The following is an 18,698-nucleotide window of genomic DNA, read 5'->3' as shown; positions in this document are numbered from 1 at the left end:
ATATTGCTAGTACACGAATGCGTACACGATCTATGTTAACGCCTCAGTGGGTCTTGTTGAAAGATACACTATCTTTAGATACGTAGGGTATTTACTGAGGGACCTCCTTTCCCTTCGAGGGCATCACCATGGTAGGAGGGAGGGTTGTAATGGGCGGAAGGAGACTTGCCGCGGTCTTACGCGCGTTCTGTATGAGGAGCTGGTCCATGACCACGATGGCTGCCATCGCTTCCACAATAGGCACGGCACGAGGGACGACACAGGGATCATGACGGCCTCTTGCCGCGAGCGTTCCAGGCGTACCATCGTACTGGGCCGTGTACTGGGGTTGCGATATCGTGGCAGGCGACTTGAAGCCGATTCTGGGAACACCCGCGGGCAATAAGCGACATTGCTCAACTAAATAGATGAAGGAGCGACCCTACCGGAAGAAAATGTCTTCTCCGTTGGTAATGCCTCCTTGGATACCGCCGCTCCAATTAGTCGAGGTACCGAGTTTACCATCCTTGAGCACGAAGGGATCGTTGTGCTTACTTCCAGGAACTTCGGTGCCTTTGAAGCCCGATCCGACCTCAAATGCCTTGGTTGCGGGGATAGAGAGCATCGCGTGTGCCAGTTTAGCCTCAAATTTGTCGAAGACGGGCTCTCCCAGACCCGCAGGGACGTTTCTGATCACACAAGTGACGGTACCGCCGATGGAATCACTTGCTTCTTTTGCGCGGATGATGCGCTGCGTTATTGGACAGCGTGTCAGCGGTGAGCCAAATCGAGCACGCGATATCTACCTTGGTCATGAGTTCTGCCGTTTCAAGGTGTGGACACCGCGTAGGGTGTTTGTCCACCTCCTCTCGTGTGATAGTGGCCAAAAGGTGGCGGAATTCTGGTGTGAGAGCGTCTTCTGCCTCGTCGCTGTCCTGATTGCCGTTCGGTGCGGTAGAGGGCGTGGCCACATGAGCTGGGAGATGAATCTTGCCGACTGATGATACGAATGCGACGATCTCGATGCCATAAACTTGTTTGAGGTACCTTTCGGCAATGGCACCAGCAGCAACTCGGCCTGTTTGAGGTCAGCGTTACGGAAACATGTGGATATTAAATGACATCTACCAATCGTCTCTCGCGCGCTGCTCCGGCCACCACCACTGCTAGCTTTGATGCCATACTTTGTGAGGTAGGTGTAATCGGCGTGGCTGGGCCGGGGGTACAGATCTGTCTCGGAATAGTCTTTCGGCCGTTGATCTTCGTTCTTGACAAGGAGACCGATGGGTGTTCCGAGAGTAACTCCTTGCTCGATTCCAGATTGGATGTAGACCAAATCTTTCTCATCCCGCTGTGGGTATATGTGAGTGAGTATGAGTACCGGAGCCGACAACCGGAGTAGAAACTCACCGGAGTGGTCAGATTACTCTGTCCTGGCCGTCTCCTGCTGAGCTGCACTTGGACATCAGCAGCGGACAGTTCAAGGCCCTACAGTCGTTTTTTTTTTTTTTTTTTTTTTTTTTTTTTTTTCGTAAGTCCGAGTGGGTGGCAGACACCATATGACTCCTACCGGAGGGCAACCGTCGATGATAGCACCGACGGAAGCACAGTGGCTTTCGCCGTAGGTAGTTACGCGAAACAGAGAGCCAAAGGTGGACATTTTGCAAGCCGATCTTGGAGGTGGGAGGAAGTGAGGTTCAGATGGGTGGTGAGGTCTGTCTTATATGACACGGTTCGGGGACGAGGCGGTACTTGATGAGCCGAACTAAGGACGACTCTGAGGCTAGCAATGACAAGGCTCGCTGTTTAGGTGGCTGCACGACTGAGCAGGCCGGCCACAGCGTTGTCCCGAGTTTATTATCGCTGAGGCGCTGTGGGAAAGCCAACAACTTGTTATCTCTGCACTCTTGAGTACACAACGCGTCTGCACCATCTACCCAAGCCATGTCAGCCAACGGTGCCGCCTCTAACGGTGCAACAGGTTCAGGCTCGCGATCTCGCCCACAAGCAAGAAGGAAGCCAAACGACGATGCAGCGTACACTGGCCCGTCCTCCACAGGCGCTAAGAGGCATGCAACAGACAGAGCAGAGGGAGAACCGCGCGTGAAAAGGAAACGCTTAGACCCGGCCTCAGCAGCTGCGAGGCGGGCAGAGAAAGCGGAAGCGGACGAGGAGGACGAGAAATCGATTGTGAGCCGTCATCTCTCTACTGTTACACCCGACATGAATGATTCGGTCTTCGCAGGTCGACTTCAATAAACTGCCCACCGCGACCTTGCATCGATACCTCTCTCATTTTAACCTCACTCCGTTCATATATCCATCACAGTTGACGTCAACTCCCCCACCCGCACCATCCATCTTGCTGGACCCGACGCGCCAGACTTCGCGTGGCTTGAGTCCCCTAGCCATCACCACCTCTGCAAGCCGACCGAGGAGAGACCCAAAGAATCAGAGCCGACGGCGCAGTTCGCGTCTGCTTGAAGAAAGCGAGCCTCGCGTACCGATTCTCGCAGACGTTGCAGATGTCCACTCTGTCCTCGCCACTCTGGTAGATAAGCACTTTCAGGAGTACGTTGCGAACGAGATCGATACCCTTGCCTCCTTCATGGTCAAAACCAAGAAATGTGATAATAATCTGTACGTCTCTCATGTATAGCACATCGCTTGCCGCTTGTCGTCAAAACGTGTATTGTGCAATTCACGAACTAGTTCATTCATAGATATTATCTTGTCTCACAGTAACTGCCACTTGACCACAGAATTATATAAGCCATAATACACTCTCAGCGTGGTTGTGATGGCGGTGACGACTGATCGAAGTTTACGGAATTTCGCAATGTCTCAGTTCCATGACATGGTCGTGAATCGACGCAACAGTTGTGAGCTCGGTGGTGTCGGTCGCAACAGATTGTCGCCGTACCTAACTTTTTTTTTTTTTCCAACTGAGACAGTTTTTTCCCCGCCTACTGACGGTCTACGCCATGCTAATTAAAGAGCGATGGCCACACCCAAATCCCGTCTCCTTCCCCTTCTTCGCTCGTTTGGCAGCTACAGGGCTGGCCTACCCTGTGAGTAATCGTCCCCAGCTTTGATGTGCTCCCGACGTATTGACGAGTCTAGTCCTCCTTCGTGTGCTTCCAGCTTCTTTCACGCCTCTGATTTTATTTTCTATTATTTAAAATGAGGTTGTTGATTTCGACCGTTTCGATCCTTGCTACTTCTTCCGCGCTGGTCGTGGCTTCTGCTGTTCTTGGCCAACCCATTCTAGTCCGAGATGAGGGTGGTGGCAAGGGTTCCTCCACTCAAACTGGTACGCCGTCAGTGTTTATTGTGGCAGCGGTTGCTTACCTCTCTTTCAATCCGGGAAGCTTCGGCAGCCGCTGCTTCGGCCACCTCTGCATCGAACGCCACAGGAAGTAATGGCGGTGGAAATGACGCCCAGACGTCGCTAAGTGCGTTGAATATCTTTCTCTACCTTGCCGCTGTTGAAAATTTAGGCCCTTTATCAAGCTCTCGACCCGGCTGTCATTGCAAGGGGCTTCGAGACCAATGGTCTTGGCCAGAATGGTAGTGAAGCTGGAGAAGTCGCCTCGTTGACATCTTCAAACAATTTCATCAACTTCTGCTTGACGGTGCCCAACCTACCGATTACAAACGGGCAGCAGATTGCGGGTGGATCCTGCAATCCTGCACCGATGGGTGTGATCCCCTCGTCGTCCAACATGCCCTCGGCCAAATTTGTCAACCCTGCTAATCTCGATACGATTCCGCCTAACCAAGATTTCACGGTACAACTTGCGATCCAGAACATGCAAACCGGTTTCTTTGTCAACGCAGACGCGAATTACTTCGCAGCACCGCAACAGACGAATGCGCAGGGCCAGATTCAAGGACATTCGCATGTCGTCATCGAGCAGCTGGACTCGCTCTCGCAGACGACGCCCCTCGATCCAACCAAGTTTGCGTTCTTTAAGGGACTGAATGATGCCGCCCAGAACGGTGTATTGAGTACGACTGTCCAAGGCGGTTTACCGGAAGGCGTGTACAAGCTGTCCTCGATCAATACTGCGTCGAACCACCAGCCACTTTTGGTGCCCATTGCTCAGCACGGATCCCTCGATGATGCTGTATATGTAAGTTGTGACATTGTTGTCTTTCGTCTGTTCGTGGGTATCTATGCTGGTATCAAGTTCACAGTGAGCAACAACGCGGGCAATGGTAATGGGACCGGCAATGCCAACGGTAATGGTAATGGCAATGGTACCGCCAACGCCAACGGTAATGGCAATGGCAATGGGAACGGGAACGGAAACGAGAGTGGCAATGGGAACGGGAACGGGAATGGCAATGGGAATGGAGGAAATGGAGGGAACGGAGGGAATGGTAAAGGCCAGCGTCGCACGTTCCGTTCTGGAATGGGGATAGGCTTCCATTAAGTTATTTATGGGGGGAATTACACGTGGGCTTGTCCTGGAGATGAATGCCCTTGTAGCTATAGCTCTGCATGTAGCATAGATGTAGCCTTATGAACGACGGAGATTCCTTTGTTGCATATACAGTAGAGATATGGCGAACTACCAAGAGCATCGATTTTTTTGCCTGGACCTCGCGACAAACGTTTCCGGGGTTTGTAAAGGGGTGGAAAAAAAGTAGATACTGTTGGCGACGGATGCTGAATTCAGTCCAATACAAGGATAAAATAAATGTGAGAGAGCGGGAAGACAATAGTAAGAAATGCTCGCCAATTCCGCACAGCTGTGTACAGTGTTAGTGAGTGCTGTATCTGGCACTCGTAACCTGAGCGGAGTAGGTCTCGAGCGGCAGATACTGGACTCGAACCCCGGACCCCGTCGCATGCTTGGCTAGCGGCTCAGGTGAAAACGGTACTAAGAGACGCTAATAATCCTGCAAAACCATGTGCATGATGCTCGTTTCCGGGGTACATAGTGGGGGGAGAAGTGCAAATTGTTGGTGAAGGATGCTGGATTCGGTTTGGAGTCTTACCACCTACACAGGGGTAAAATAAATGTGAGGGAGCAGGGAGGGCAGCGTACCTGTACTACGAGATGCAAGCAATCCATGTGCAGTGCTAGTGAGTGCTGTACCCGGAGCTCATAACCTGAGTTCAATAGGTTATGAGCCCCGGATACTGGGCCCACTGCCAGCCGGGACCAGGACTCGAACCCGGGACCCCGTCGCACGCGCGGCTATCATTATTCGCGCTACCGGTCATCCAGAAGGATGCGGATTTGTTTCGAAAGTAAGCAAACCCTTGTCTTTCCGCCTACGCGTGCGGCACAGGGGGAAACGGTACTATGAGATACGGGCAATTCTGTGGAGCCGTGTACAATGGAGCCCCGGATGCTGGACCCACCGTAGTGCCAGCTGAGACTATTGATAAGCGAGCCTAGGACCACCACACGGCTGCCGGTCATCCATGAACACTCCTGTGTGCTTGGGCCCCCACCGCCTTGGTCACCAAGTTGAGTCCTGCTGGTTTGCCTGTCACGGTTTTCAGCCACTTGGAAGGATATGGATCGTTGTAGCCTATTGCCATTCACGCGTTGAGTTTGAGATTTAAACTTTCAGAGAACCTGTTTCAAAACATAACCGCGAAACCCGAATGTTTGACTAGTCGGACACACTCGGTGACCGAGATCGTGACGTAGAGATTCTATTTCCGAAGAGCAAAGGAAACGACTATTAATGAGAATAAGACAGGGGAAGCACACACAGGGGTGAGAACAAGTGTTGAGGATGACAAGGATGAGAAGATGACAGACCGATTCAAGAATGAAGGCACGACCTTGTCGCGGGTCAGCCCCTAAGCTTACATTTTGTTGAAAGGGACATTTGATTTTGTTTCACTCCCACCGTCGAATCATGCCCTGGGTCCTGGAATGATTTTTCCGAGCTAAGGAGCCACCCATGGGACTAAAAGGTTTTCAGATCGTCTGTTACACCAAAGCGCGCTGCAAAGCATAATGTAGGCTTGTAAAAGTGTCAAGCATACCTCGGGTTGTGTGCTGAGTGTGCCGGACTGGAACTATCAATGTGACTCGACAGAAGAGCGAGTTCAATCAACAGAGTGAGGAATACCTAGCAAGTGCAATTGTGAACTTCGTGACTGGTCGTTAGGTATCGTGATCGCACGATCGAAAGCACAGCCGCGTACGGCAAGCCTACACTTGGATGCGATGGAATTTGTCAACGCAAGTGAAATTTGAAAACGCGAACTCTCTCTTTTCATTCCGATTCAACGTGCGAGATATGGTATTTGAAACCAAGAGACCACGATGAAGCAGTGCACAACTATTTCCAGACCATCGATCGCGATGCGGCGTGCGGGCCTCCAGGGGGAACCCGAACTCTCAGTGCACTCCATTGATTCGTGATCGCCACGACATGTATGCGGCAATTGGTGCCCCTCCAATCGTAAAAATCCGGACTGCGGCAGGTTGCATCGCCAGTGAATTGCCAATATCCCTGGAAGTCGGGCTCAAGGCTGATAAGGAGTTACCGTTTTAGTGCATTTCAGACAGTAGAAGTGAGGCAAGCTGTCGTCACATAGCAGCTGAGTCCAGTAATCGAGATTACAAGTGATTCGGACACGGCAGCAGTACTAGTGATATGTGATTCGAGAAAAGGAAACCCGTACGAGCCATAATTACCTATGTCAAATTTGATACTGTCAGTGTGCTTGAGGCAATGGCTGGGCGAGGAACATTAGATTATCATCCAAGCCCAATGATTCGGTCATTCTGAGGTATGATCAGTGCCAGAAACATAAGATGCGGTAGAACTAATCGAGTAGTCACTGAATGCCAATCGGTACTTGCCGTTGGATCTGGTTCTGAGCGACCAGACCCACGGCGTCAATTGGTAGCTTTTGAAAGGACAATGCCCTACTTTGAGTCGGACTTCGTTGCGGAACGTCGCGGGAAGTGAAACTCGTCAACATCTCCGACGCTGTGAACGCCGGGCGTAAACTAGGTTTGTGATCACTTCAACCTCACAGATGCGGATAGCGCTTGATCCATATTCCTCGATTTTCGATTGGACCTGCTCTTTGCCGTATCCATGTGTCTTATTGGACAGGGAGAGTCGCACTAGTTCGGGTTGGGCTTCTTTCGCAATAGAAGCTTAGACTTGGACAGGTGCGTTAGTTCTTCATCAAATCAATGACGCCCAACTCATCGTCATGACCACAAGGTTGTCGTTCGCATTCGATCCAATTCTGACGTAGACCGCCTTGTATGGAAGCTCTGATGAGTCCTCGCCACGTGTCAGGTAGGTACTCGTGGACGGTTCTTACTAAACCAATCTCAGGTGTGGCCTATAGATGCTGTATTGAGTAGGGTGCTGGAGCGGTGCTCGCTACAGGAAGACCATGTCACCGATCACCATCCGTCTATCCATGCTGCTACCCGCTGCTCACCATACCAGAAGATCCATCTACATACCGCGCTTCTGCGCATTGGTCCGAGATGCCCTCCTCCTCTCAAATGCGATGCAGTTCCGTGTGTATCTTATCGTGAATTCTCACCATACAGCAGGGCGTTGGTCGCGAAAACTGCTCATTTCCATAATCGGAGATCTGCTGCCACCACAGCACTCCGTCATCACCATCCACGCGAGAGCATTAATTGTTGCCGGAGTAATCGAGAGATAGCCCGCCGCGCCTCCCATCATAGTGCGCTCGACTTCTGCCGGCATATATATAAACAAACGGTAGCACAGAACCAATGCTGGTGCAGCAGAGCTCTTTAGACAATGTCCTGAATAGAACGGTTTGAAGGAATCCAGGAAGAATTGCGCAGTATTGAGTTGGTAGGGTTCGTGTTCATCACCACCATGTGCTGTCGCCTCATTCATGAGTCCATACACGCAGCATGGAAAATTTCTTATGAGGTGAAGAGGAAGAGGAATCCTTTACTGCATCCCGCAAGGGCTGAACTCTAATGACACGCAGCTTCCAGGCTCCCTTCAAAAAAACCCTTCACCTCAATTCCACCCAACCCAATTACATGTCAACCGTCCGCACCTTCCATTAGACTGTGTGTACATATTCTCCACAGATCCGTGTAACTGATTCCTTCCAGTCCATTTGAGATTGGATCCTCTAGTGCCAGCATGGAGATAGTTTTTCAGAGGCGTCCCTAATGAAAGCAGCTTCCAGAATCTTTGCTAGCAGATCGGCTGGCAAAGCTCCACTTGTGCCGGTGGTCCCTGGAACGCAGTTAATTGCAGGCGTCTATGTCTCATGCAAGGTGGTGGAGACAGGGTATGAAGTGGTGCGCATCGCGTATGCAATCGTAAGCTCACAGAAGCCTGGCGCTTCATACACGAACCATTACTACTTCGATGGCGCTTTCAACTATGCAAACGTTACTTTGGGCCCCACCAAGGTTATGGCACGTCCGCCCTACCGAAAGCCACCAGTGTTTAGGTAACCGAGGAACTCAACGCCACATTCGCCAGCCTGCCACACCGCCGTTGATAACGTTGGTCACGTGTGCTATTGCAGTCAGAGCAATAGCAGCATGCCAACTGCACCGACGCCGCCGGACACAGGTCAAATTGTCCCTGCCTGCTTGATCTATGACTTGTATAGCAACGTTTAGGGTTTATTTTCGTTGTATCGTCTGATACAGTGACTTTGGATGTTATTGTACTCATTACCCGGAAGAGTAATTTTCCCCTAAGTGATATGTACTAAAGCGAACACTGTTGCTAGATGGGCCGCGGTCCAGGGGTAACCGTCGATTAGTCGATCCTATCATATCCTGCTTGACGACGCACAAAGGGCTGGATACTTATTTCAAATACGGTGAAGCGTAGCGGAACCAACGGGATGCCCACCGTTATTCTATAAGTAGATAAAGGTTGGGTTACCCGTGTTGTGGCGACTGGCCGCCAGCGAGGAGTGGCGATGGGAATTGATCCATTGTCTGCAGGCTCAAACCGAGGAGGGTGCTGTACCCGTGCCTCGCACAAACCAGCATACCCGAGAAATGAACAGGTACGCGAGCGGAACAGGGCTTACCTTGAACTTGATTAGGAGCAGGGAGATATTACAGCACTTGAGGTCAGGGGTGCAAGGGATTCATATGAACCGACCAAGCCACCCGACGGATGGCCTCATCTGACGCGTGCATCGTGCTTTCATAGCTCTGCCAGAATAAGGTTATGGTCAACAAAGTACTCAACATCTTTTGTATTCGAGAGATCGGATCAAATTTCGCCACAGGGTACAAGTTCTTATCCAAAGGAGGATCTGGCTGTAGGTTTATCAACTGTCAACGTAAATTAATGGCGGTGGAAGCCATGATGCAATGGAGGGCGTAGCAACAGCCGCATCGGTTTATAGGCGAGGGATCGCATTCATAGCGGGGCTTCCATGTCCATCAAATGGATCTATGGATGGCAAATTTACGGATGAGATTCATCTCATAGATGAATGAAATCTTCAGCGCTGAATAGATAAATCATCACCGAAACAGAAGCATAATGAACCTCTTCCACCGCCACGCTGCGCGTGTACATAGGATTCTCAGCGAAGCGATCAGCTGGATCGCGAAGTGCTGCGGCATGGAGTATATAATGATGCTGAGCGCAGGCTCAGCAGTCTGAACGTAGCACGGAACCGAGGCAACGAAGCGAGCTGCGGAAAACGAAGTCTTCGAATGATCGAGTATCCAGGTGTGTGCTGGAGGGCATGACTCGTGTGTACATGAGCCTGCGGTGGCAACGCGTGGGGAGCAAGATTGCGTAACCAGAGGGTAAGCTTCTCTGCCGACACTTAAAACGAGGTATCCAACCCTCATTTACAGGTGAAGAGTAGTGAAAGACCGTCCTTCCGCAGTTTGAGTGGGTGAGAAAAGATAGCCACCTTCTCTCTAGAAAAACAACATTTTGTGACGAATCTAAGTACCACGCAGTCGGACCAGTCACGTGTCAATGAAGGTCAGTGTTGGAAACGCATTAATTAGGAAGAAAAGATGATATGCCGGTTCAGGGAGCAAAAACTCAACAGCCGAGTTAGGGGTTTCAGGTCCTGGGTGACGCATATCAGCCGTATCAGGCAACAGAGCCGTCCGTGTTAGAACTCGGTCGCTTTTCTAGAATCCCATCCACGATTCCAAACTCTACGGATTCTTGTGCTGTAAGAGGGAACTTCAGTGCTTTCGTATTGACATCATAAGGCCAACTCCGACCTGTCATGAAGTAATCACGCTCAAGGGCTTTCTCTGGAAATAGAATGGTGTATAGTGAGTCAATACAATATCAAGACGTCAACATAAGTGGCCATACCAAATCGTGCTAACCCTGCAACCTCGGCTTCTCCTTCTTTGGCGCAATGTCTTTGATAGATGCCGGTCAGAAGCCGGCGCACGCGGAGAATCTCCTTTGCATGAATGGCAATATCGGATGCTTGTCCGGATGCCCCACCAGAGGGCTCTGTAGTAAAAAAAACAAATTGGTCGGAGTCGGTGGGCATCAGTGGCGACCAATACATACGATGGATCATGATACTAGAATTGGGAAGACAATGACGCTTGCCCTTTTCACCTGCAAGGATACGTACTCCACGTTATGGTAAGTCACAGAGGGTGACATACCTGCCGCTAATAACAAGGACCCCATCGAACACGCTTGCCCAACACAATACGTGTGTATGGGTGACGAAACGTACTGGCCACCGGTGAAAGAAAGACGTCATCTCGCCGAATGAACCCCTTCGCAGAACAACCAACCTGCATCTGCAAACCGTCAGCTCAAGCCTTAACTGACCAAAGGTGGGTTGGGTTCTCACAGTGTCATATATGGCCAGCCCTGCAGTTACACTACCTCCCGGCGAGTTAATGTACAAGTGAATCGGCTTTGACGTCTCTTCTGCTTCGAGAAAAAGAAGCTGAGCAACGGTCAATGCTGCATCTGTATCTTTAATCTGTCAGGTGCGAATTCAGACAGGCCAAGAATGAAGAGGCGTAGTTCCGCCCGCCTATTGTGAAAAGACTCACAGGTCCATAAAGCATGATAACACGCTCGCGTAGAAGTCGTGAGAAGATATCATACGAGCGTTCTCCGCGACCCTGGCAATATAAGGATGAGTGACGCGTAGCAGGAGTAGAAGTCATCCCCACCGTCTGCTCGATGACAATGGGCACGAGGTTGGAGTTTGGGGCTGTCCAGGTGGACATCAGGGGATGGTAACGGCGACTTGATAGCCTGGCCAATGGCGATGCACTATGTATCACCGTCTTCCACGCGCGGTTCAGCATGTTGTATATGAGTAACTAACTGTATTGGTAGTCTGAAGGACTACATATGTGCTGCTTTCTGAGCACGTGACCAACCGCAGACCATGGCACGAGCGCGTCGGACTCGTAAGACATTTGACCGCTACACATCGTGTCACTCGCTGGCCACAGTGAGTGTCCCTTTCGTACACTTTGTGAACTGTTGTGCATATTACATTCCAGGGCTCTGCACAGAAGAGCGCATGAAAGACATGACGAACGCTCGTTCCAGGTCAACCGAGGCTCCCATGGACTTTCAGTTTACGTCTCGGCCTAGCAGTGGCTCGACGCCAGCCTGGGCCGTGCCTACCAATGGCGACCCAAGCACCCCGCGAAAACGTACGTGCTCTATTAGCGATTGTGTTTCAACCTGGGAGAATTCATCCATCGAAGGTCCTTTTCAAGATCTGGGCTCTGCGTCACCCGCATTCCCTGGATCACCTCTCACGCCAATGTTTGGCGAGAATCGAAATGTGCCATTCATCTTCGAAAGCCGTCCACCTCAGACGAATCCATCACCGCCATGGGCCCCACCACCAAATTTCTCGCCTCAAAAAGTATTCTCTCAGCCACAACCTGCTCAGGAGCTTCGTGATGTCGACATGTCGGAGTTGAGCCCTCCGAAGCCTGATGAAAGCGAGAAGGAAAATGGACGAGCGGTCGCCACCGGTGCTATGAGAAGGGTGTTCAATTCGAGGCGTAAGGCGCGTGCCAAGATGCGTGATCATGCAGATGGCTCGAACGATGAAGACAGTGAAGACGACCGGGATAATGCTAGATCCCTGACCCGAACTACGTCAACTCACTATACCCTCAACATGCCTTCAGCCTCGGCTTCTCCATCGGATACACCGTATGTCCTGCTTGGGTGAGGATGGGCTGCCATTCCAGGCTTTTGCTGTTCTTGTATCTGATGGTGGCTCTCTAGCTATTTGCAGTTTTTCTTCAATCTCTCGCTGGTGCTGGTGTTCCTGTACCTGCTGGTGCAATTCATTCTTACGGTCCAGCGTGATGTAGAACACCGCATTTCGGAATATTCCATGGGTATGCAACTCCGCGCTGAACAGTCATCAGCCCTGCGTGCTCATAGGAGGCTCGCTCCACAGATATCGTTCAGGAGATTGGCGTTTGCGCTGCTCAATACAGAAATAATTTCTGCGGAACGAACCAGATCCCTGCCATGGCACAGCAATGCGCTGCCTGGGAAACCTGTATGAACCGTGATCCGACGACGGTGGGTCGCGCTCGCATCGGCGCTGAACTAATTGCCGAAGTCGTAAATGGTTTCGTTGAACCTATCAGTTGGAAAACTCTAGTAAGCGTCTCATATGGACCTTTTGTGATAACTATTCTTATCCTTCATGAAACCATTCCACAGGCTTTTACATTAACGTCCTTATCCTTCCTAACGTTGTTCGTTAACTCTCTATTGTCCCTTTACCGGTCACGTCATAACCCAACTTCGCCCCCACCGCCTGCATCCTTGGCCGTCCCACCTGGTTTTCGTCATGCTTATCTCCCTTTGGGTAACGCTCATTTCGCGGGATCTCAGAAGACCAAAGATGACGAATCGTCAGAAGATGCACCTCGCAGAAGGCGGCTGGAAGGCGGGCAGGCCGTTAAAGTGAAGTGACTGATATAAATTCCGATCAAAATCGACAACGTACTCTAGTACTTACATACAACAATGTCATGCCAGGAACTACAGCACCATACCGTACTCATAGGTTTCTTTGCATTCTTCTAACCGTCGGATGAATTACTTGCGGTAATCCATCATTTTCCCGGCATTCAGTATGCACATTGATAAGCGGGTTAAATATATACCCCTTTCTCTCTTCCGCCCTCCCTCCGTTTGCTAGAGCAACAGACCGTATAATTAATACAGAAACAACGTTGGTCAGCCAACGAGGACAGGCGTTAGCCTTGTTTTAGCATAGTGATGACGTATCTGAGTTCATGTAACGCAAAATCGTCACCATGCCTATAGTCGTATTTTCGACACCCCCGTGCAACGCGGTGTGAGATGCATTTTGGGTTAGCAGTAGAGTGGGGTGTGATAGGGGCGTGCATCATCCGCCCTATAAATCCATTACTCAGATCGTAATGGGATCCAATCTGCCGCAACTTGCCACTGGTCGGATCCACTCAGGACTTGTCAAATTTGCGCCACATTTGTTATTGCGAGAGGGTGGGCAAGTTTACCCTAAAACCTCCTTTTACACTATTCTCTTGCAAGAACAGGTGCTGTCGACTTCTCTAGTTTATGATCTCCACGGTACCACTATCGGAAGCCTCGAAATGCCGAGGCAACCTGATCAGGACATGCAGATACCGCCTAAACGATGACCTGGCAGGTATAAAAGACATTTGATCAGTGCGGTGGTACCCCAGTGATCCTGTCACGGAACATGGAGGGAAGCCGTAGCATTAATTGTATCGCCCACTGCCTATTTGATATTTCCAGTTGGAAACGAACGCTTGGTGGGGACCTCGGATCACCGGTGCGACACGCAGCCATCCAAGGAAGAGAAGGTATCGTCACGTAATGAATCACTTGCACCCAGATGTGCGCAGCCCACGTTTGAGTGTACTGCTATTAACCCCGTAGCCTTTGTTCGTAACCTACCTTCCTACTAGGGGAGAGCGGAGAAGGATCCAAAATTAATCGCCGCTGGCCGGTAACAGCCACCAGAGCAACTGATCACCGGAGTGGGTTTCCGGCCCACAACTTTGGGGCCACGCCAGAAGCTCCAGGCGTTACGTCGTTCTGGTTGAAGGCAATACTGATCTTCCACGATTGGAATAGAGTAAGTACTTACGTGGACCCTTGGACCGTCGTTGCCCGTGGCGGAGGCACCGAACTTGACCTTAAGTTGATTGTGGCGTACCTTGCCCACACACGTAGTCTCTGATAGTATATATATGATAGGGTCATTTCCAGGTCTTGCCTTGCTGACCCTGGTGTGGCAACTCACATTGCGTGCTGTGTCATGAGTTGCCGATACGTATTGCGTACAAGTGATCATCCAGCACACGTCATCGCATGCACCGTACTAGTCAGGTTCGTGCATGAGAGGGTCCGTCTTACGGCAACGGCATCGGTGCGGTACTCCCCGTGACCCACGCCGTTGCTAAAATGGCACGGAGATGGGGAGGTGTAAGGTGCTATTGTAGCCAGTTCAAATCAAAGATGTCGGCATTCTACCCTTTGAGTTTCGGCCGGACTCATTTCTAGAATGGGCTTTGGATTGGCTGGTCTCCCCTTGGGTCTAGCCTCTCGCTTCTGGGGACGCCAACGCAACGGTAGTAGCGCACCACCCCGATTAATTATCACTGATGCCGCGATCGAGCGGTGCATGGATCGGAGCATGATTGAGTCCATGGTAATAAGCACCAACGACAAGCATGTGGTTGACAGTGATTTGGGAGTATCATTTTCATCGCCAGGCTGTCGTTCCTGATGTGACATTGACAGCTAACCCAGGGGGAGCTTGTCAGACTTCCACCGAGTTTATTTTGAAGGCTGAGCCTGGCTGACTGACAGATCAGAAAATGAAGGAGGGTCGGCAACTTACGGACGTGTATCTCTAACTGTCGCGCAGAGAGTGCTCCCCCTGCCTGCCAGTCAATTATTGACTGTCATTGCTGTGAACGTGCTGTCCATGCATGTCTTTTGTCGTAATCAATGAGGATCAGTGCCACTGGATAGGTGCCAATTAGCCTCTTGAGGGGTTGATGTCCACGCGTTCAACAAGATGGATGTTGATAAGTTTCACAATCACGTGTTGCAGCCCTTGGGACGCAAGGCACGGCACAATTGCGGAGAAAACAGTATGACGAGTACCCTCGATACGTATACGTTGGAGCATAGCACAGCTGACTCTGCGGTTGCCGAGCGGATATGTGCGTGCGACTCTACAGGATTCTGCCTTGCCGTGTACTATGGGCGTCGGGGGATATTCGGGGATATACTCTTATTCCTCGCCGGGGTTGGGATTGACCAGATGTCTGGACAGGGTCCAATCTACATAGGGCCATGCTTGGCGCACGCCCAAGGGTCGTCCGCGGCAAAAAAATACGCTAACTGGTATGCCAAATAACCGTATCAAATGGATTATGAGATTGAAGTGATTGTTTAATTAATGACGTTTACTCCAGGTAACCCTGAGAACGTAGGCGGCGTGCATATGTACCAGGGCATGCACTCCGTCAGACATAAAAAGTATACCCGACATCACCGCATGTGACTCCAAGAAGTGAACGTTTGCTGCGAACCAGCGATAGCAGAATTCAGTTGCCAACCTCTCACGCAATCAGGGACTGCGCACCACTGCGACTGCGGAGCAACAGGGACTAAAGCAAGGTCGAATTAGGGTCAGAGGGAAAACGATCAACACTCCCAAGGACGCAGCCCGCCCGCATTTAGTTCTTTGACAATTGGGCATCAAGCCACATCTCCTACCGCAATCTATACCCGCATTTGAATTTGAGCAGACTCATCTCTTCCTTGGCCCCATCGGCGCCGAACTCGTCCCCGCGTTTTCACTGCAGTTCAACCTCGGGTGTTGTCGCCATTGCATATCAGGGTTCCGTTAGATCGGAAGGAAGAACACATGGGTGGGAGCCATGTGCCAAGTTAGGGATGGAGTAAAGCAGAACAGCACGGTTATACTTAGGTGTCTGTAAACGGAAGTTATTCCGCAGATTTGGCGTTTCCAGCCCGCGGCGACACTGGTCATACACTCTAGTGGCTTCCACGGTCTATCTCGTGTAGCCTTGTAGAGCCATCTTCTCATCGCTTTGGGATGGGTCGGACCCGGAAACGGCGAAAGCCTCCGGTTTCACCACTTCGATCGACCTGTTCACTGGCGCCAGAGTGATTGAACGGGGCGCAACCTCGGCGTCGGTATATGATTCCCTTCCGAGACCAAATCTGGGTGACGCAGCTGCTGTGGGGAACAATGTAGCCATCAACAGAAGTGACCTGTGACCGTGCTTTTATGGGCGGCTATCCTGTGATTCATATAACATAGCTTGTCTGGATGGAGCATAAAAGCCACAGTGGGACTAGTGGGCCGGCTTTGCCCCGTTCTTTCGTGCCCAGTACGTGCCGAAGCTTAGTACCTGAATACCGGTATACGAACGTGGGCGTTGAACGAGAACTGCGCCACATGATGTACGATGGTGATGGAAAGGCTGATGGTGGCATGCTGATTATGCTAGACTGACACGAGTTCAACTGACGAAATGGGCGTCTGGAGAACAGTTAAAACATGTTGGTGCTGGTAAGCAGGGCAAAATGGAAGTGACGAAATTTGATGGATATGGACACACAACAAAGTGATGCAGGGTCAAGCGTTTGATAACATCTAGAATTAAATGCTCCCACCAAGATGACCACCCCATCACTGAAGTTAGATTTACCGGAAGAGAAATATGGAGATATCACGACGGCACGTGTGATCTAGGATGAAGATGTGCAAGCAGAGCTCCAGGAGAGCCCTACCACGGAGTCGGTGTCACTTTCCTTTCGCCGCTCGCGCAGCAGCTTCCTGTGCGGCCTTGATTTCATCGTTCTTCTGTATATCCAAATCCGTGCACGGCCAAGAGGGACCCAAAAAAACGATCAGTCTACCAAGAGTAAAGAGGAATAGATAGAGTCTGGGCATGCCTTCTGCTTGGCCCTCAGGATCTCTGCGTCACTGTACGGAATGGGGAATGCATTTAAATAGGGTTGATAAGGGCCGTGTGAGGGTGTGCTTACGCCTCCTTACGCTTTGCCAGAGCCGTGCTACTTTCCTTTGGCTTCGACTTGTTCATGGCCGCCTGCTTCTTGGCTGCCTTCGCTCGATCCATTTCTCTCTGGTTGCCTCCTGAAATTTTTGGCCAAATCCGTCAATGGATTCAGGAGGGACTATAGACGAAACGTACGGGTCATGTTAGAAAGTGGGTAATGTTACAACAGCGACTACAGCGATATGGTGGGAGAAGTCCTTGTGCCAGCCTCATCGTGGAAGACGACACATTCGAGCGCCCAGGCAGCCAAACATGCGCAAATACGCCTTGTTAAACCATTTTGGAAGGGTTCTGGAAGCGCTGAGCCACGCAATTGTATAATACAGGATGGGTGGAGTAATGATTAAAAGTGTCCGCCCCAACTGAGGAGGGTTGGATCCAGAGAAGCATTCCAAAGTTAGGATGGGATGTCCTACGGCCTCCGTCGAAGAGTGTTGAATTCGCGAATGCTATCACAGCAAGTTGATGTGGCTGATGTGCTTTGTCCTGTACTAATCATGTAATAGAAGGGCTGTTACTATAATATGGGCCGTTCAACACGCTATACTCATTGCAGCGATCATCCGAACGTTTCACTTCTTCCCCAGTAAGTCTCGCCCCTCGTGTAACTACTTACCGCGTCTAGCGCAGGGAAGCCACACCTTCGGAGCTACTTTTCCTTTTCCTTTGTTCTCTCTCCTTTCACACATATCTATCTAACACGGATCTTCCCATGCCTCCTAAAGTATCCACACATCACCCACGTGTATCATGCTGTGCATCCTGGAATTTTGGAGGACGGGAATGGGTAATAATATATGTGTTATGTGTGTGTGTATGATGACGGGTCGCTGACAGAGACACTACTGGAATGATCTCACACGGATCCTTTGTCGATCAGATAACGACGTCCGATTGTCAGCACGTCCTGACTGGTGTAACAGCGTTCGGAACGCTTTGCTCCGAAAAGGAGCGCGACGGTCTCTCTTGGAAATCATGACCAATGTGACATGTGTATGTTTCTGAAACCTCCTGTGCTTGGGAAGTCCTTGTGAAACGCCATCGACGTCGATCGAAAGCAGGAGCGGCAATACTTTGCAGTGCCTGCTCGTACGCCAAGCGCAGTGTCATTTTAGCTCGGATAGGGCGTTTTTGCAAATCGGGTGGGATTCAATAGTTTCATACTCATCAAACGGTTTACTTGTCAACTAGAAGGTCTTTAATTTGCTTGCGATCATCAAGCCTGTTGCTTCTACTGTCAATCTCGGCTTCCACGTCGCTGGGGTTGACGACGTTGAACGTCGAATGTTGAGGGAGTGTGATCGATTACAGGAGTGTTACAGGCCTAATAATACGATCCTATTACTACTCGCAAGTATCTCAGGGGGGCGAGACAAGTGTGCTTCCATATGAAATGCTTTAACCGACACCTGTCATCTGTCGGCGACCCCTGTCAAAGCTGTCAGGGAGACTCTAATTTTTTTTTTTCCCGCGGAGTTGGGTTTATTAGAGAAGGTTGTCAGATGGCAGGGTATGACGCTGCATCTGTAACATTAAACAAACAAAATAAAACAGGTGATTGCGCGACTTTTGCAGTACTGCGCAGAAAATTTGCAGGTGGCTGTGCTCACAGCC

At 50.7% G+C, this 18,698-nt stretch overlaps 6 protein-coding genes across 6 annotated transcripts; 4 read left to right on the top strand and 2 right to left on the bottom strand.

Moving 5' to 3' along the window:
• Nucleotides 1–7: 7 nt before the first annotated feature.
• On the bottom strand, nucleotides 8–1,922 carry F5J12DRAFT_468359 (chorismate synthase). Its single transcript, XM_051739579.1, has 6 exons — nucleotides 1,550–1,922; nucleotides 1,390–1,467; nucleotides 1,108–1,330; nucleotides 786–1,057; nucleotides 426–730; nucleotides 8–362 (listed from the first exon to the last, which is right to left on the bottom strand). The coding sequence occupies exons 1-6, from the start codon at nucleotides 1,637–1,639 to the stop codon at nucleotides 92–94; spliced, it is 1,239 nt and encodes a 412-aa protein (XP_051595435.1). The 5' UTR covers nucleotides 1,640–1,922; the 3' UTR covers nucleotides 8–91.
• On the top strand, nucleotides 1,782–2,782 carry F5J12DRAFT_468640 (uncharacterized protein). Its single transcript, XM_051739581.1, has 2 exons — nucleotides 1,782–2,169; nucleotides 2,225–2,782. The coding sequence occupies exons 1-2, from the start codon at nucleotides 1,924–1,926 to the stop codon at nucleotides 2,636–2,638; spliced, it is 660 nt and encodes a 219-aa protein (XP_051595434.1). The 5' UTR covers nucleotides 1,782–1,923; the 3' UTR covers nucleotides 2,639–2,782.
• Nucleotides 2,783–3,057: 275 nt separating this feature from the next.
• Nucleotides 3,058–4,581, top strand: F5J12DRAFT_469029 (uncharacterized protein). Its single transcript, XM_051739583.1, has 3 exons — nucleotides 3,058–3,292; nucleotides 3,351–3,434; nucleotides 3,493–4,581. Exons 1-3 carry the CDS (start codon nucleotides 3,163–3,165, stop codon nucleotides 4,416–4,418), a joined length of 1,140 nt encoding a protein of 379 aa, XP_051595433.1. The 5' UTR covers nucleotides 3,058–3,162; the 3' UTR covers nucleotides 4,419–4,581.
• Nucleotides 4,582–8,144: 3,563 nt separating this feature from the next.
• Nucleotides 8,145–9,860, top strand: F5J12DRAFT_786373 (uncharacterized protein; the record flags this gene model as incomplete). Its single annotated transcript, XM_051743429.1, has 9 exons — nucleotides 8,145–8,431; nucleotides 8,510–8,556; nucleotides 8,720–8,812; nucleotides 8,862–9,004; nucleotides 9,154–9,183; nucleotides 9,233–9,265; nucleotides 9,531–9,684; nucleotides 9,721–9,764; nucleotides 9,816–9,860. 9 exons carry the CDS (start codon nucleotides 8,145–8,147, stop codon nucleotides 9,858–9,860), a joined length of 876 nt encoding a protein of 291 aa, XP_051595432.1.
• Nucleotides 9,861–9,935: 75 nt separating this feature from the next.
• F5J12DRAFT_468229 (Clp protease-domain-containing protein) lies at nucleotides 9,936–11,286 on the bottom strand. The gene is made up of 9 exons (XM_051739578.1): nucleotides 11,130–11,286; nucleotides 11,007–11,078; nucleotides 10,799–10,933; nucleotides 10,740–10,745; nucleotides 10,605–10,677; nucleotides 10,504–10,554; nucleotides 10,297–10,443; nucleotides 10,200–10,232; nucleotides 9,936–10,145 (listed from the first exon to the last, which is right to left on the bottom strand). The coding sequence occupies exons 1-9, from the start codon at nucleotides 11,265–11,267 to the stop codon at nucleotides 10,063–10,065; spliced, it is 738 nt and encodes a 245-aa protein (XP_051595431.1). The 5' UTR covers nucleotides 11,268–11,286; the 3' UTR covers nucleotides 9,936–10,062.
• A 66-nt stretch (nucleotides 11,287–11,352) lies between these two features.
• F5J12DRAFT_774007 (Di-sulfide bridge nucleocytoplasmic transport domain-containing protein) lies at nucleotides 11,353–13,344 on the top strand. Its single transcript, XM_051742288.1, has 5 exons — nucleotides 11,353–11,416; nucleotides 11,469–12,153; nucleotides 12,214–12,329; nucleotides 12,392–12,600; nucleotides 12,664–13,344. The coding sequence occupies exons 2-5, from the start codon at nucleotides 11,489–11,491 to the stop codon at nucleotides 12,916–12,918; spliced, it is 1,245 nt and encodes a 414-aa protein (XP_051595430.1). The 5' UTR covers nucleotides 11,353–11,416; nucleotides 11,469–11,488; the 3' UTR covers nucleotides 12,919–13,344.
• The last annotated feature ends 5,354 nt before the right edge of the window (nucleotides 13,345–18,698 follow it).

This window comes from Pisolithus orientalis (assembly GCF_024613125.1).
Source record: "Pisolithus orientalis strain OTSU chromosome Unknown F5J12scaffold_55, whole genome shotgun sequence".
In the NCBI taxonomy this organism is placed as follows: Eukaryota; Fungi; Basidiomycota; class Agaricomycetes; order Boletales; family Pisolithaceae; genus Pisolithus; species Pisolithus orientalis.
Note: the sequence above shows the minus strand (reverse complement) of the source record. Positions and strands in the feature narration are given on the sequence as shown.